This window comes from Lineus longissimus, chromosome 6 (genome assembly GCF_910592395.1).
Source record: "Lineus longissimus chromosome 6, tnLinLong1.2, whole genome shotgun sequence".
Taxonomy (NCBI): domain Eukaryota; kingdom Metazoa; phylum Nemertea; class Pilidiophora; order Heteronemertea; family Lineidae; genus Lineus; species Lineus longissimus.
In genome coordinates this window covers 1,924,415-1,942,577 of record NC_088313.1, presented here as the reverse complement: position 1 = coordinate 1,942,577, position 18,163 = coordinate 1,924,415, and the positions used below count along the sequence as shown (strand labels likewise).

The 18,163-nt window shown below is 40.5% G+C and overlaps 2 protein-coding genes across 2 annotated transcripts; one reads left to right on the top strand and one right to left on the bottom strand.

Moving 5' to 3' along the window:
• Nucleotides 1–90: 90 nt before the first annotated feature.
• On the top strand, nt 91–2,206 carry LOC135489520 (vesicle transport protein SEC20-like). Its single transcript, XM_064774908.1, has 5 exons — nt 91–171; nt 546–638; nt 907–998; nt 1,245–1,471; nt 1,718–2,206. The coding sequence occupies exons 1-5, from the start codon at nt 91–93 to the stop codon at nt 1,942–1,944; spliced, it is 720 nt and encodes a 239-aa protein (XP_064630978.1). The 3' UTR covers nt 1,945–2,206.
• Nucleotides 2,207–2,754: 548 nt separating this feature from the next.
• On the bottom strand, nt 2,755–16,351 carry LOC135489888 (histone-lysine N-methyltransferase NSD2-like). The gene is made up of 17 exons (XM_064775497.1): nt 16,252–16,351; nt 14,620–15,384; nt 13,517–14,176; nt 13,134–13,267; nt 12,714–12,830; nt 11,096–11,503; nt 10,650–10,863; nt 9,793–9,993; nt 9,306–9,491; nt 8,779–9,144; nt 8,419–8,531; nt 7,783–8,046; nt 7,279–7,400; nt 6,959–7,095; nt 6,173–6,279; nt 5,406–5,607; nt 2,755–4,945 (listed from the first exon to the last, which is right to left on the bottom strand). Exons 2-17 carry the CDS (start codon nt 15,356–15,358, stop codon nt 4,236–4,238), a joined length of 4,680 nt encoding a protein of 1,559 aa, XP_064631567.1. The 5' UTR covers nt 15,359–15,384; nt 16,252–16,351; the 3' UTR covers nt 2,755–4,235.
• Nucleotides 16,352–18,163: the final 1,812 nt, after the last annotated feature.

Genomic DNA, 18,163 nt, shown 5'->3' with positions numbered 1-18,163 from the left:
ACAGACGTACAGGTTTATTACTTTTTATTGAATAAAAGAGAAAAATAGGTTTGAAGAATGGGCTACCGCAAGTGGGTACTTAAATTCAAGATGGCTTCCGATGACGTCCAAGTTAAACTTTGCATCCAAGAAATTGTCAAATCAGATCTTCAAATCAAAGCTTTGGTTCAGGTGAATACTTTAAAACGGTAGAATGCATTATAAGGAATCCATGGAATCTAACACCACGTATATCCTATGTCTAGTTGAAGAGAAATCGCCCTTCAACTGTCAATTTTTTATATGTGTAGCGCCGCCTTGCGGATAATAGTGTTACTACCACACTGTCATTGTCACAACCAATGGTCCTTCTCATCCCCATGAAGACAAAATCTGTTCAGACACTGGTTAGGCCAAGATTGTATGTTGTCTGTGAAAAATTCCTGCCCTATGGTGGAAAAGATGATATGTTGTTCACTTCCAGACTACTTGTCCCTGTGTCGCTGTGATTGTGACAATGTCTCTTTGCGATTTGATTTCAATATGTCATATACATTTCTTTACAGGATATCAGAGAATGTGATGGACCTACCGAGTTACTTGAAGACCTAAACAGTGATGCCAGGGAAATAATTCAAGCTGTAAAGAATAGGATTGATGTATGTTTCATTATCCTCTGTATTGTTAAAGAGGATACCTTTGATTAAGATATTTACCTTTCTGTAAGGTAATGTGCTCTTTGATTTGATTTGGTGCCACAAAGTTTGAATATTTATGATCAAATTTTTGTGACTGAAACCCAGCAGTGGGTTACACTCGAGACATCCTGGTCTTGGCAAAGTTGACTAAGATATCATCATATGATTCTAATATACAATCTGACGTGATTATGCTAATTTAAAGAACTTTCTTTCCATCCTTTTTCAGGACCTTGACAACTTGGCAAGGGAACAAGAAAAGGAGACAGACAAAATAGCTATATTGAAAACTGTGGAAAATTACAGGAAACAGTTGTCAAGGTTTGCATCTGTTCGATAAAAAATTTAATCCTTCAATATGTTTATTAGTGTTTATTAGACTATAAGAAGATACAACTCAATTTATTGTGATATATCTCAATCATTAGAATGCTCTACTGCCCGGCCTGACTTTGTTTAAATAAAGCTTTACACTCCAATCCTTTGAACAGGTGCTGCATACTTTTAGCCGTCGACATATTTGAATCTGCCATCAAATTATTTCAATGATTTCATTCCAATTTATAGCACACAACAGTCATTGCGGAAAGCTGTGATAACCTCACAGATGACAATAGATAGGAAAGAAAAAGAAATACTGCTCAATGGGGGAACAAGTGACTTAAAGAAAAGAAAAAAATCCAGCAAAGAAGCCTTAGCTAAAACATCTGGCAACATAACAGATAATTTGTTGAATATCAGCCGAATGATGTCAGCTTCAGTCAAGCAAAGTGAACAGACCATGGGAAATTTAGGTAGGAATAATCCTTTTTTCCAACAACTGGATTACCTAATCAGGCTACATGTGGCAACTGGCTAGTTAGAGCCAGGCGGCGGATTCACCAAAAGCCGTGATGTAGATCAGGCTATTGCTCTACTATGGAGGCCAAATATCCATTAATCCTATTAAACTTTATGTATGGAATGAATGATGACTAGATCCACATACATGTACTCTCACTGTTTAACCCCTCAATCCATTTTAGTCCTTTCAATTGCAGTGTCTTCATCAGGACAGATTGCAGGAACACATGAGGAGTTCAAAAACATGTCAGGACACGTTCAAAACTCACGGAAACTCCTCACGAAATACAACAGACGAGAATTCACTGATAAACTCTTGATCTTTCTGGCTCTTGTCTTTTTCTTTGCCACAGTGCTATACATCACGAAACGACGTGTGTTTGGAGTATCGGTTGAGAACACAGCTAGTGGTGTCAATTCATAATGATCGGGTGGTGATGACTTTTGAGTTGTGACCATGAGTTGATTGTGTTTACTATTATTATAACTGATATCAGAGCTGGATGATTATGATTATGACTACATGTAGTCAAAGAAGAAACCTGTAATATTATTACATGGTACAAAATTATGTAACTTTGCTTGGCTACGGTATTAATGTACACTGCCTTTGTTAATTAGAATATATTCTATGATATAAATGTTACATGTATTTATATGTAAATAAAGACATTATGTTATTTAAATCTAAGGTGTTTTTCAATGGTTTTGGTCAAGTTGGTGAGAAGTTTATTTGCAGTCCCAAGTTCTAATTCTGCCATGGAAGTGTTGGCCTTCTAGGATAAAATCTATCAAGTTGTCTCAAATAGCAAAGTCTGTCCAAGTCAATTTGTCTCCTATAGCAGTCTGTCCGAGTCAATTCCCGGGTACATCCAACGAACAGGATCGACTGTAGGAGGTGAATGTGAAGAAGATACCTTATCCATTGATGCACCTTTAATATCTCTTGAAGTAATCCAGGGCAGAAATGTCAACACACAAGCTGTAAACTTAGCATTTCAGTCAAGCTCCAGTCTGTTCACTGTTGGACTGCTCCAGTGTTGATATAGGAACTAGGTCACCTACTTGGCGGCCACGGAAAAGGCCCGATTACATCACAATGACCGAGGTGTAGGGATAGAATCAATCAGTCAAAGGGCTTGATTTCACGGTTCATTCGTCAGGCACAGTCACTTCTTAATCTGAACAGATTAGACTCAACATAACACAAAAGAAAACTATATTTATGCTTTTTAGATAAAATTTATTCCCAAGATTAACAGTCTTTTATCTTACACTTGTATATACACCTTTTGTTTCCAAACAGTAAAAACTCTGTACAAGATATTGTATAAAACTCCAACACTGCAGGTTTACTCTCAAATTCCCTGAAGCTCAGGCCAACAGACCTGATTTGCATACAGAATTAACCTCAGGCCATGAGAATGAAAGATCCGGTTTACAAGCTGCCGTGACAGAGGTCCAAAAAATCTGGGATGTTATTACAGGCCGGTGAAGATACCAGAATGATAGCGATTGCTCAGCCACAAAATAACTGATACACAAACTGTTCACTGAAGTATGAATTGGCACTTGAGAATTTCTGCCAGCAAAGTCTGTGGCACTGATTGGAAGCCCAAGACAAAATATATCATGGTAACTATTTTCCATGATAATAAATAGAATGTCTCAAAACCAAGAAACGAGGTCCTTTTGAAGAAAACCCCCCCCACCATCAAGCATGCATTTTGGAACAACCCTTAAATAAAATCTGGACTCTAACATTGGCAAGACTCCAAATCATTAGCATATGTGTGCCACCGGTTTATGGCGCTAAAATGAAAGTATTACCACAAAAAAAGTTGTGAACTTTTACAAGAGACAGGGAACTTATGCCCAAATATTTCAAAATTCAATGGCAGGAGTGATTACTGATCTGGTCATAGATTGGAACAGGTTTGTGATATCGAAGCAGCACCAGGAACGGTTGGTCATACGGAAAACTTCGTTACGCATTTTCCTTGCTCAACTTGAGCCATTTCGGTCAGACTGCTACCTGATCTGTTGCCCTAAAAATGTTTATAACGGGATCTCGGAAAACTTGGCTGTGCAGCACCATAGCCAGGAATGTGACGAAGACAATCACTTATTCAGTCACTGCAAATCCAAGTGGTCTGTATAAGTAAACTACAGGACAGGAAAAATTATTTCTGATCAAATCTTCTAATTTTAATAGAACTTCAAGATTAGTTTTAAAAGCAAGTGTTCTTCCAAGATGCAATGTGTCATGTGTCTCATTGCATCATAAGACCAAACTGCGGGTTGTTGTGAAGCACAGAATATACATCGTAGGTAAAGTAGCTTTCTAAGAGCACTTTATGCCAGCCTATACCAGGCATACAGAGAAAGACCTTATCTGGCGCAAACTCCAAGTAAATTAACTGATCAGGCTTAACGATATGGTCAGATCATTGAAAATAATGATAGCGATAAGGAAATTTCAAAATTTGAACATGATTGAAAAAATATATATCCACTAACTTACTCTGAAATTGCGGACATGATGACAAGCTGGCAACAAGGGAAACAGATATATTTGTAATCGCATCGCAATTCACACCATGCAAATTTTGGGGAATGTAAAACAATATCTACAAAACGCATTAGATGCCTAACATTTGAGATGGACAAGAAGCTCTCCCTGAACACAATAGGATACCCTATACATCACACGCATCAGCAACCTGGTATATCGATCACAAGACTAGGGAATTCATCATCATCCGTCGTAGTCGAGTCTTTCTGCTCGCCAGGCTTAACATCATTGTTATTCTCAGTCTTTTTCGCTTTTACGCTCCCATTCGCCTTTTTCATTTTCTTCATCTTCTGTTTCATTTTCAATCGCAACAAACTCTCATTTATTTTCCCAACTTTTGACATCTTTTTGTGACCTATTCTTTCAGGCCCCTCTTTATCAGGCATTTGTGTCTTTTGGTCCTCGGTATCAACACTAGCTTTTCTGGGACGCCCTTGGCCCTTTTTCTTTCCTTTTGACTTGCTTGAACCTTTCTCACCCCCACTAGAATTTTTTGTACCGTTCAGATGCGATTCTGAACTCGAAGAATCACCGTTCGAGTTTAAGTTCGTATCAGTGTTCACTGCTTGGTCTCGTTTTTCCTTATTTTGGTCCCCTGGTTCTGCGTCCTCACAAGCGGCGTCCTCTCCATTCGTTTCCCCCTCACTACTCGTAGCAGACGTTGATGAACCTGTCAACGTATACGTCTCAATCAAGTCCTCATGTTCCCGGCAGAACAGTTTACCGTCTGCCATTTCTGTGATATGCCCCTCGGTGTGAGCCAGGCAAAAGGAATTCGGACACTCTGTACACTTCCTGACTGCCTTTTTGCCACATTCGTCACAGTGGTGCCATGGACATATCCACTTTCCTGAAATCATGAAAAAACACACATTATGACACCAGATACATCTTTACGCTAAGTAACTCCTAGATAAATTCTTCCTGAATACATCCTTTACAGGGTATTCAAAGGGCAATTTAATGAACAATTTAAAGTTATACTATGATGTGATTTACAACTTTGCAGAAATACGTCCGTTTTTAATTGTTGATCACAAATGTAAAGCTCAAATTTTCCATTTTTGACAAGATTTATTATAAAATGGCTGAATGTAAACCAACGCGACCGCGAAAATTTTCATGTTGTGACGTCATCAATGAAAACGGCATCGAAGCGAGCCGTCCAGGCGGGATTAAACCATAGGTTGACTATATCACAACCTGTCTTTATATTTTCAAGGGTTTAAAACACTTCTGCCAATTTTACCAAACTATCTTTTTTAAATTTCATAAAGGAAGGCTAGAATCACTTCTAGGTTTCAACGTACCATATGGCAACTTATCGAGCGTCAAGCAGTCCATGTGGTAGGCCTTCGTACACCCTGGCAAGTCACACATGACCAGGGTGCCACCTTCTCCACATCGGAAACAGTCATCTTCATGTTTAGGTTTGTGGATCAACTTTCGTTTCTTTTTCTTCTTCTTCTTGTCTTTCTTGCCATCGTCTACCCGGTCCATTGCCGAAGCAGTCTGGAAGAGATAAGAGAAATGGAATGACTTGTTCGGAAAAAATACCATAGGCCTGTTTTGGCATCACAGTTTGTAAACAAGAACCACATCTATACACCTTTCCAGAAATGGGGCGCCGAGTGTCCGAAATAGTGATGTCATAAGGGGAAACTAGGCCTTATGGTGGAGGGACAAAGGAGATAGTCATGGTTGACCAACACACTTGAATGCTTTTAATGACGGACATCAGGGAAAAAGTTAGTTCCAATGCAAGCCACCAATTTCGGGAAGCATGTATAGCATGTGTGATTTTAAGCGTATCTTTAGTAAATGCTGAATGCAAATCAGCAGAAAAGGGTTTCGGTTGTCAAGAATTTCACACACAGATGTTGATGTAATGTAACTTTTTGCCATTACAGGAACTGAAGGTTCCAGGAATCAACTAGAGGCGACAGGTCACTTTCCTTGATTGAAGACTCTTCCATCTGAAGCTGGAAAGTACACGTCTCCATGAATGACAAGGAGAAACTGGTATGATATAGCGAAGAAATTTGACTGCATCCTATTCGTAACTTATGAATCTTACCTTGGGAGGCACACCAAGAAAGCCACTACATCGTGTTGCCCCACAACAGCACACCTTCTTATCATTGCCTAAACAGTCCAGGTTGTAGTTGAAGGTCAGCTCAGAACCTAGAAAGGGAAGGATAATATTAGTGATCTTTTGGGTTACAGGATCTGGTCATTGTCAGATAAGGCCATGGAGAAACATGAAAATATAAGTCACACAAATATAAATGGCAGCCACAAAAATCTTGATAAGGCCATGGAGAAACATGAAAATATAAGTTACACAAATATAAATGGCAGCCACAAAAAACTTGATAAGGCCATGGAGAAACATGAAAATATAAGTTACACAAATATAAATGGCAGCCACAAAAAACTTGATAAGGCCATGGAGAAACATGAAAATATAAGTTACACAAATATAAATGGCAGCCACAAAAAACTTGATAAGGCCATGGAGAAACATGAAATTATAAGTTACACAAATATAAATGGCAGTCACAAAAATCGTGATGATAGTCAGGTCTTGAGCTAAAATGCTTCAGCCAGCTATTATTTTGATGAGATTGTCAGTGATCAGAGGGGATAACGATACTTCTCTTGGCCGAGTTGTCACATTGAAGCAGACAACTGCAGCGCCTTGCAACAGACAGTGCGATATAAGACCAAGGCAAAATATTAATCAAGAACAGGCAATTGGTTATTTTTAAATGACAACTTTCTCTCAGCCAGGGTGAAAAATACTCATTAACTCAAAATTCGAGAAGCTGATACTTTGTCCAAGTTTGTTGTCATTTCTTACCTGCGGAGATATCACAGGTCGCAAACAAACCCACTCGGACATCGCCATTCACGTTCCATTTTTGGGTGACGCAGTTTGGCTCACAGCTATGGTTCATGAAGCGTGATAGGTTGCCTTTCGGACCAGCATCTATCACTCTGAAATATCAAGATAGACGATTAAGCAAGTTATATATGCACTAAGCAAAAGGAATATCTCTCAAAGCGATCTTGTGTTATAGCTGTGATGTCATTTAACTGACTCCCAGGCCAAATTTGGTATTTCAAGTAAAACCGAGTTAAAAATAGTCAAAACTACCAAAAGTTTTCTTAATTTATTACCTTTTACTATCAAGTGTCAATAAATAAAAGCTCGAGAAGTTGTCATCGTGGGCTTTTTTAATCCGACGGGCGCACTCTTCGTCATCAATCAGCTCTCCAACATATTCATTCACGAATTCACCCTGCAATGACATGATACAAATATTCTAATTACTTCTGAGAATAAAAGCTTCCAGTATTTTTTAAGTTTTACGAAGCATTTGAAAATGGTACTCCTTGGAAATAACAAGAATATATCAAAGTTTATGAAGCAATCACTCCCTGGTATTCATAGTGGGAAATCTCTGTGGGAATCTATTCTAAGTAGTAAAACCTTCATCAACAAAATCTTTAGTGGAACCTCACTACAACAATCCCACGTTGGGACCAAGAGAACTGGTTCCCTGTACCCAAGGCAAACATCAACGCATTGAGTGAGAACAGAAATCGAAAACAAGTCACTATAACCACGTATCTACAGTCACAGTGTTAAGTTAACAATGTTCCACTGTGATTTATTCTCACCTTTTTGATATCAAATCTACACTTGAGCCCCCAGCCTCGCCCAGGTGTTTTATATGGCACGACCTCGGGATACTGCCGTTTCTGGAAGCATTGATTTTGGCACTTTTCACCTGCTGGACATAAGGTCGGATGGCACTCGTACATGAGCATTCTGTTCAGGCAGTCAGATTCCTTGGTACACGGCATCTCTTCCGTACACTCGCATCTTGGTATTTTAGTGAGGTCGGCCTTATGAACCGTGACGTTACCAACAGGTACATTCACCTGTCAAACAAAGACAATTGTTATTTCAGGACAGAACAAGGCAAGGGACATGTCCTCACAGCATTTCTAAGCAAACATTTCAGATGTTAATTTCTGATGTTCTCAGAGTTCATCCCCTTTTCCATTGGATTGTGCACATTTCCAACAAAGACCAGCTAAATGCTTTTGAAGATTAACATGTATGTGTCAAAACAATTTAGGGGCAAACTGGGCCACTTGGCAAATAAGAGCTAGATTTATTTCATCTGCTTAGGACAGGTGTGCAACACCAATGCTTCCAATTTGTACCATCCTACACAAGTACATATTTTACCTACAACAAGTATCTGGTCAAGTCACTGTACCAGATTAAGCTCTTTTTCTTTCACTCACCTTGATGTATTTATATGGAGGGGGTTTCTTCTCAATTCTTAGTGTATCTTGTTGCTTTTTAGCCTCTTTTATCTTCTTCCAGTTTTGGAATGCTTCAGATGCCTCTAATACAGCTGCAAGGGAAATAAATTGGAAAATAAACACCACTGTTGTGACTTGCAACACAACTTTTTTGAAGACCCAACAAATTTTCCAAATTTAACACTTTAACTTTTCTAATTTTCATAACCTGTTCAACACACAAGACTGTAGCTTGTGCATCCATCTGTGAGGGAAAGTTTTCTGGGCAACCCTGTAGTTTATTCATAAGGCTTTTACAGTGGGACGACAAGGTTACGAATCATCAAAAATAATATTCACCATTTTTAAACACTTCTTCCAACCTCTTTGTATTGGCAGTTTCACGACTCCCCTTGTCACCATCTTGGAACAAAAACACTCGGGCCTGATGCGTCCAGAAATAATCTTTGGAACCGAAGAAATGGACGGGAAATTCTCCAACTTGGTGTTTCTTGTCTTGGATATTTTTGGGGACGTTCCTCGGATGACATATCACAGCTGGCCACCACCGATAATTCCCTAACTTCACCCAAACGATGTCGTCGTACAGCGGTCGTTTGCCGTCTGCGCACTGATTGCAATACCAGCTGCCTTCAGGGAAGTCAATGCCGAGACACTGGTGATGGAAGGCCGCGGGACATGACTCACAGCACAGTAGAGTACCACCTGGAATCGAGGACAACGTTAATAATCACCTTTCATTCAAGGCCCGGAGACATGATACGAAAAATTTCATAGCTCATCGAGCCAAATAAGAGCCATCTTAACTTAACATTTTAGACCTTGTTAATAATACTTGCATGAATATCACAAGTTGAGAGACTCACCTTTTGAGCAACCGAAGCACCAACTCACGTTGACATGGGCGTGATGTCCCTTGTTTTTCTCCGGTTTGAAGTGTTTACTGCAAATCATACTACAGGCGGTGATCTGCTCGCAACCAGCCGCTATGCACTGGTCACCAATGCCTGTGTGGTAGGCCGTGGGGCATCGAATACAACGCACCAACCGACCTGAAAGTAGGAAGTGGATTTGAAATTCAGACGCAATTTAAGAAATACCCGTTTCACAGTAATCAGTAGAAACAGTTGAGATCAGAAGACAAGTATCAAAGATGTTTTCGACGTGGCAATGTGATGAGATGCGACCAGCTTGGCTTATGTGACCGTTGTGAAGACTCAAAAGTCTTCGCTTGATCTCTTAAACCGTGTGGGCTGTTGGAACTGACGTCAAGACGCAGTGGTTGACGTGATGCTGGGCCCCTTTATGACGTCATGGGTTTGAGGCTTTTAACAAGTATCAAAGATGGGTTACCTTTGTTTGCCTTCATACTTTTAGGGTTGTTTGCATAACACGTAGCACATCCATGCAGTGGACAGATAAAGTTCTTTCCCTCTATACGGGCCTGCTTCATCCCCTTCAAGCAATCCTCATGATAGAACTTGCCACACATCGCGATCGAACATCGTCTCGTCTCCTTGTCCGTCTTCTTGCACGCAAAGCACGTGTGGACACCTGAAAGAGATAATTTTCAATTTGACCTCTCTAATCAGGACACCTCTCTATTAAGGACAGCAGTTGTCAGTCGCGAGGGTGTCCTTATAAATAGAGAGGTTCTACTGTATAGAAACACAGGCAACAGAAGTTTTCTATCAGTAAGAACTTAATGCAGGTGCGTAGGAAAATCAAAGTGGGCAAGCTGGCCCCACAATGAATTTCATAGTTCTGCCTTGGTTTAACTTGGCAAGATGCATACCTCTCCAAAATGACATAAATCTAGACAACTTGGTACCAAACAGCAAAGGGAGGAGAGCGTCCCACATCTGACGACCGACACATAGCAGGGTTTCCGCCAGAGGGGGGATGGGGGGATTCATCCCCCCTAAAATATTTCAAGGGGGGATATCCCCCTTAATTTTGAGCACTAAAGTTTGTTTTACTGTCAAATGAGTAATTTTCATGATTTGATATGTAAAATAAGAGCATTTGGAAGCCAATTGTAGCAGTTTTAGGGCCAAAAAACGTCTCAGGAGGGGTCATATACCCTTTTTAAGAAAAAAAAAATTTTAGAATTTTTTTTTTTCTCCCCCTCAAATTTAATCCTGGCGGAAACCCTGCATAGTTAACAATACACCATAGCTCGAGAACAGACAAATATGTTGTAACCTTACCTGAAAGGCACTCATCGCATTTAAACTCTGCGACAGGAGCAACAGTCATGCCCAGGCAAGTTGGATGGAATGACACCATGCAGGTACCCTCACACTGGATCAGGTCATCGGGTTTTTCACAGATTTGACACACTTTCCCGGGCTTGTAGTTGTACGCATCGGGCTTGTTGGGATCATCATCGAGTGCGTCGTAATCTATTTCTAATGCATCTGACTGAAAAAGTTGACCTAAAATATATCAAACAAGACACACAATGCAGGGAAATACAGACCAGGAGAATTTTACTTTGCAGATAGTTACAGCCGGGTTTTAACTGGGGTCGTTCAAATCTAGGTGGTTCGTCACCCTTTGGAGTTCTAAGCGACACAAATTAGACCAAATCGGACAAAATCGGTAAAACTTACAACCACCACGGCTAAAGTTTTCCACCATCCTCAAATCTCACCTCGCTTTCAGTTGGGGTCTCCACTTTTGCCCTCTTCCTCGGTTTCTTGCCGGAATGATAATCTGTATCGGACGTGTCCTCCTTGACTTTCTTCCTCCCTTTTTCACCATCCGAAGACGACGACGACGTACCATCCTTTGTCCGCTGGCGTTTCAATTTCGGCTTTTCTTCAATCTCGTGCTGGCTTTCAAAGTCGGTGGAATCAAGTGGTACCGGTTCGGTACGCTTTCGTTTCTGTCCACGCTTATCCACCTTATGGGGCCTATTCGTACCGACAGGCTTCTTCATCTTGGGAGCTTTCCTCACTCCAGCGATCTTCTTAGCTTCCACAGGCTTTCCAAGAGCAGCAGGTTTTTTAACTTTGGGCAGTTTGTTTTCTGACTTCACAACACTTTGTTCTTCAATGGCCTGAAATAACACATCAACATTACAAATTGTTGATAGTCGTGTAGTTTTAGTCAGAAGAACATGCATGAAATGAAGAGCTGTTCTTTTAGCGAAAGAGACTTTAGATTCAGAAGCTGAAACTGGAAAAAATTCTGCATTATTGTATTGGTTACCACTGGAATGTCTGCATTTTGGAGAAATATTCAACCTCTTACATGCAAGTAGTAAGTACCAGGTGTAAAAACTAAGAATTTTATTTCATTTTTATTCTCAATAAAAAGAAACTGGAAATTGAAAACCGAACATTCAAAGCTTGATTGATATCAGGAGATTATACCAGCACCGCTACATATGTTAGTTTTGTTGAAAAACCAACACCAAGGGAAAGTTTGGAGGATTATCAAGGATGTTTTACTGAAGACCGGGCAGATTTAGAGGGCTTCCTTTTTTGAAAACATACTTCATGAAGGACACAAAGGAAAGCCAGTACGGAATAAGTTAGTATCAGTAAGCAAATAGATTGGTGGCTTAGTATGGGTTTCAGACTCTGGACTGCCTCTAAGCCACTAATACACTCGATCCATCTCTGATATGCCGATTAACAGCTTATTAGTAAGCAAGTGCAAATATTTACAGTGAGGAAGAAAATCAGTTAGTGAACCCCCGCCAATGAAAACACATCACATAGAGAAAAGTCCTGCAGCCCAAAAGGAATTCAAAAATTGAAAACCAATGGATATGGGTTAGAAGCATCTACAACATGTACTACTGACCTAAAGGTAAACTGAGAGGAAAGAGGTGTGAAACAAAGCTAGCTATGTACAGTTTTGCAAGGTTCCCATTTTTTAAACTTTTGTTTAGTCAGTCACAAAATTTTAATATTTTCTTTTTGAAGTGAAGAAACTCACTGTTTTAGGATAGAATTTATCCAACAAAAGTTTTTCTTTAGAAAACTTGGAACATCACTGGAATCATTTCATGACGTACAGTGGAACCTCCCTTAGCGGACTCCTCTCTATTAAGGACACTAGGTTTGGACCCAAATTGGTTGTTTCCATTCAATTTCACCTCTCTAATCAGTACACCTCTCTATTATGGACAGCACTTGTCAGTCCGGAGGGTGTTCTCAATAGAGAGGTTCTACTTTATTTAACACTGACTAAATGGGAACCTCGACGACTGCATCGATAGCAGGACAGACACAACACAACTAGATATGTTCTGAATGTACCTTTTGATAGTCATCACCGTAGAGGAAACAGTTAATAGTGTCATCGAGGGTGTCTTCCACATGTCGTGGTCCCTCCAACTCGGACACATTGATTTTCCTTACGGCTTCAGGCGATGTCTAAAATGTAGATTGAGAGTTGACGAATATTAATTTCTTGCAGTTGGTAGGAACGAATTTCAACTCAACTTAACTCGTTTTTAAACAGTTTACAAGAGAAGAGCAAGGGTCACACTATAGATATGATTCATAGGGTCGAACATACCCCTCATAAATCTAAACCATTGATCATCATTCCCTTGTTCTATCTACTCAAAAAGTGCCATCTGTCCTCCTCGGGCGAAAAAAATGGGTCATAAACTCCCCATGCCTTGTCCATTTCAGTCCTGCTAAAAATAGTAAGTTGTTTTAAACCATTCTTACCTCTTTCTCAGCGGGTGACTCCTCATCTGTGTCTTCAGGATCCCCAGACATATCATCCACTGCCTCAAGAACTTTCTTGGATGGCTTCTTGACGCGGGCGGAGAGACGACGCCCCCCTTGGTCTTCCAGGATAACTGAAATAAGAAAACACACATTTTATACTTCCTCCTTCAAGATTAGACAAGAATTAGAACCGCCTGCTTGGCAGAACAAGGGTCAGACTAAAGTTATTCATAGGGTAGAACAAACCCCTCATAAATTAAAAAAAATCTCATAAGGATCAAGTCGGACATCGCAAAGACTGATTTTGACGCGTGGCTCTTCATGAAATGTCACTTCAAAAGTTGCGACCCCTCCTCAATGATCACAAAGTAGTTTTTTACCTGTTCCTTCATACTCCTGTTTCTGTTCGTGACTCAGACAGATCCAGTGATGCTGCAGATACTGCTTGACGGCATCGTCAGTGAACTGGGGATGATCTGCCTTCACCTTCGTGGCATTTTTCTCAAAGTAGACGTCAAACCCAGAAGATACAAGAATCTCCGACGACGTCCCTACGCCACAGTTCGACTTCCTTTTTTTTTTGGCTGGTGCAGATCGACGCTTTTTCTTCGTCCCCTGCTGCAGCAAACCATTCATCAAATCAGCATGTGAAACGTCAGCGGCCTTCGTTGCAATACTGCCAGTAGATTTTCTAGCAGGCGCCTTCTTTTCTTTTGGACGAGTTTCCGGGGTACTCCCCGACGTGGAAGCAGACTTCGTTTTAGGCGGCATGTACTGAAATGTCAATTTGCTCTTTCGGTCGTTTCGCGTGAGTTTCATGGCCTCATCAGCTTCATTCACAGCGAAGTTCCATGGTGCTTTTTTGGACGGTGCAAGATCAAAAACATTCTTGTTGCGATTTCTCCCTGGGGAAGCGTGGTTTTTGATTTGTTCTGAAAAGGCATCTTTCCCCTTGAACTCAATGACTGCAGCACTTCTGGACCAACCACGCTCGGCCCTCGCACCAAAGTATTGGACATGATAAGCACGCTGCAGTACACCTGAAAGGTAGAATCATTAAATTAAATCAAGATGGCAGGCAAAACAGCACACCCAAGTGTTTGGTACTGAATTGTATTGTAGAACAAGGGTCAGACTATAGTTATTCATGGGGTAGAACAAACCCCTCATAAATTAAAACAATTAGACATCATTCCCTTGTGCCGACTGTTCAAATAAGCAATGACAAGTCATGAAATATATATATATTTCTATTAATATTCTGATCAGACACATTTTTATAGAGCTTCTAATTCTATTGAGCATTTTATGATCGCTGATGTTTATCTATCACATCAATGAATACCCTTTGTGTAAAAAGTTACAAAATAGGAGGGACAGTACGCAAAGCAAAAAATTACAAGTGTTTTCACTTTTAGGCAACATTTCTCGACTGCACACTGACAATGAAAAAAACCTGAAGAAAGACATCAAGAATACTTACTGCTTCCCAACAACTTGGTATGAACACCTAGAATCGGATCATAGGAGATCATGCAAGGCCACCATGGGTGACCACTGACTTTTGACCAGACAAGATCACCAACCAACCATGTCGACGGCTTGGAAAGTTCCTCTGGGGACAACTTATGACGGCTCTTCTTTTTCTTTTCTTGAGCATCACCAGACACGGAAGCAGCAGGAGACTTATCTGTCACAGGACCAGATTCAGGCAACAAATTGACCACCCCATCTTCAGAATCGTTTTTGCTGGCGTTACTGTTAATACTGACGGAGCGACGGATCCGCTTCTTTATCGGGGTAGGATTAGGAGCCTTCGCAGCAGTTTCATCAACATCCATTTTCTCTACTTTCTCATCAGTGGCAGATGTAGGATTGACACTGTCCAACGCTTTTCCTGTTTCCTCTGCTGTATTCTTAAGAGCGTCCTCAGATAAAAGAGCCTTTTCTCCATCTTGACATTCCATCGCTTCAACTTTTTTATCTGCATCTCCTGCAGTAGGTTCAACCTCAGGAACAGGTTCCTTGACCGTCTCCTCCACGGGAACTACGTGTATAGCAGTCTCCTCCGCCACATGTTCCTTAACACTCGCCTTGCTTTGGGCAATCCTTGTCGGTCCAGAAAACGTAGGTAACCGGTGAAGTAAATGCTTTCCAGAAGGGCTAATGAGCTTCTTGGTTGGAGGAGCTGCTTGGCCCTGGGATATGTCTTCAGCATCCATCCTGCCTAGCACTAGCTGGCATCAACCTGCAAATATGAATACCATCATTCGGTCATCCTAAACAGCATTTTACTTAACTTAGGCCTACTTGGCAACTACTCTACTATACATCCTGGATGTTTTCATACGTACACGTGCCGAGTAGAGATCTTCGGTTATCGTTACACCCCCCTCCCCCCGGCTAAACATGAACATGCCAGTGAACTCCCAACAACCCAAGACCAACTCAATCCCTTCTTTCACTTTCACTTTTAGATTCGGGACAGACCAGGCCAGTGCTTAGTTCACAGCCACCTGTGAGTCAACCGAGACGACACCTTTCACACCCTTACTATTCAAATCTTGGGTTGTAAGGACTTTATCATATAAATCACAAAGGCACAAGAATTAAATCTTCTGCCAAGTGTAACAGCTTGCAAAACAAATGGGGTGTATTAGACTCCCTGTTCTCCACCATTCTGGAACGGACCGAGAACAGGCGAACACGTTCCCGAGCCTCGAACGCATTAGTACTGTTCTCATAACTACCCTACCGGAACCACGGGAAAACCCCGGCCGGCAAGTTATTTTCATCAACGAACAAGGGTTTTCCGGTGGTTCCAGTAGGGTAGCTATGACAACAGTACCAACCCGTTCCGAGACTCGGGCATGTGTTCGCCTGTTCTCGGTCTCTTCCAAAAGGCGGAGAACAGGGAGTCAGGGTTATATTCGGGTCGAATACAACCGAATGCACCCTATGGAATGGTTTCTTCCTGAAAATAAAATGGCCGACGATCCAGAAATTTCTTGTGAACATTAGACAACATCGACCATTATTTAGAGGTGATCCAGGCAGGCACACAGATAACAAATACAGTAAACAGTATTTGCATATACTTGAAAAAGGAAATTACCAATTCGCAACTGCAGATTTCACTTAGTTTTCTTAAATTTCAGAATTTTATAGGGGGACATCAGTCAGGATTTCTGTAACCGAATGGACACGGGGAGTCCAGCGGGAAATCTCTGGAATTTGATTGGTCAACTGAAAAACCGGAAGTATAGCGCTCAGTTTTTAGTCTGCAATCATTCATACATTTTTCAATTATTTTTCACTATATTCCACATAAGGTCCTATTTACGCAAAACAAAATGTGAGCTATACACGAAAATCCTAACCTATTCATTTTCACCTAGTTAACTACAATATTTAAATATTTAGGTATAGTTACTTGTCAGCTGCCACTTATCATCTCAATAATTTTATAAGACCAAAAATGGACGTCAAAAGAGCAGAAAAATATGTTTGTTTGTAAAAATTATCAAAATTGCCCTGAAATACTAAACTTATTGCCAAGTTTTCAAGCAAACATGTTAAATAAGATCTTGATGGTCATCTTTTGTTTCTGATGTTGTATTTTGCAGTAGTGGTTTACTCGCAAGACCCCAATCATCGCGTTTTAGATTTTTCACATCCGGGCAATTACAAGATGGATGCGCCCAGTATTTCACTTTTGCTTTTGCAAAAATGAAAAAAAGGGGTTTAGGCCTAAATAGATTGGATATATCCTAGATGACCTCTAACCCATATCTCTTTCAAGAAAACACTGCATTGCCGTAAAGAGCAAATTGTGCTTCAGCCATCAGATCAGATGAGATCAGCCTAATCTGTAATCAGGGGCGCAACGCAGTGTTTTCTTTGAAGGAGTGATGCGTTAAACTTAGAGCCTAGTCTAGAGTAATGTCTGTTCTATTTTTCAGAGGAAGGGTCACCAAGAGAATGATGCAATTATTTCCTGTGATTTCAGATGGTACATCAGACTAAAGAATGAAGGGAGAAAACATCAAAGAAGCTCTGAAGTCCCTCGGGAAAATCCAGGAACCAGGATTTAAAAAGGTGGATGCGACATCCGTTTTTAGAGCCGTTAACTTTGAGCTGTATGCAAAACCTGTATGTATATAAAGTTATTTGATATTTCAAAAAAGGAAAATGTAGAATTATTTGATAAATTGTAGATGATCTGTCTAATAAGATGCTTGAGATCAGCACAGATGATACAATATAATAATTGTAAACCTAGTGTTTATCTGGCTCAACTGGACTGACGTTTTTGTCAGTTATATACAAAATGTGTTATAAACATGATCATCAGACTTGAAACTTGTTGTTCAAGCAAGTCCCATTTGTGTCAAGGAGGCTTTGGACATGAAATTCCAGGGTCAGAATACACACATACCTTCCCGGAATCAAAAGAGACCCATCTATTCAAAAGAGATTTAGCAAGCCAACTAGCAGTTCCATTGTCATCTTATAGATGGAAGCACTGTCTTTCAACCATGTGGATTTCTAAGATGATGACAGAAACATCAACAACTTCCACTTCTTCTGAATTATAACCTGCATTTCTTGGTAGCTTAATAATACCTTCACACTCTCCTGAACTACAGTCTACAAGGCGAGATTCTCTTGCTCAGCAGTTAGACTTCTGTGGTGAAGTATGATAACATGTTGGTCTGTACATATCAACTTCTTTTCTTGCAGAACAAACTTATGATGGCATTTGGTATTCTTACCTTCAGCGGATGTGTAGCCTTTATTGCCTACCTGAACGTGCAGGAGGAGAATAAAAAGACTTATGCAGCTATAAAGGAAAATGGTGAATTCGAATTGCGAAAGAAGCAATCAAAGTGGGACTGAACAATGACGTTTTTAGTTGATGTGCTGAAATGGAGAATACGGGGTGTCGGTAAACCCTCTGAACTGAAGAGAACAATGTCTGCTATTACGGGAACTACTTGTGTTGGTTAAAGTTGTTAAAGACCTCT

Coding starts and splice junctions, on each gene's coding strand:
- LOC135489520 (XM_064774908.1), top strand. CDS start 91: ATGGCTTCCGATGACGTCCAAGTTAAACTTTGCATCCAAGAAATTGTC. Junction 639..906: donor CTGTAAAGAATAGGATTGAT/GTATGTTTCATT, acceptor ATCCTTTTTCAG/GACCTTGACAACTTGGCAAG. Junction 999..1,244: donor TACAGGAAACAGTTGTCAAG/GTTTGCATCTGT, acceptor TCCAATTTATAG/CACACAACAGTCATTGCGGA.
- LOC135489888 (XM_064775497.1), bottom strand. CDS start 15,358: ATGGATGCTGAAGACATATCCCAGGGCCAAGCAGCTCCTCCAACCAAG. Junction 9,145..9,305: donor GTGCTTCGGTTGCTCAAAAG/GTGAGTCTCTCA, acceptor CCTCGATTCCAG/GTGGTACTCTACTGTGCTGT. Junction 8,047..8,418: donor CTCCATATAAATACATCAAG/GTGAGTGAAAGA, acceptor TTTGTTTGACAG/GTGAATGTACCTGTTGGTAA.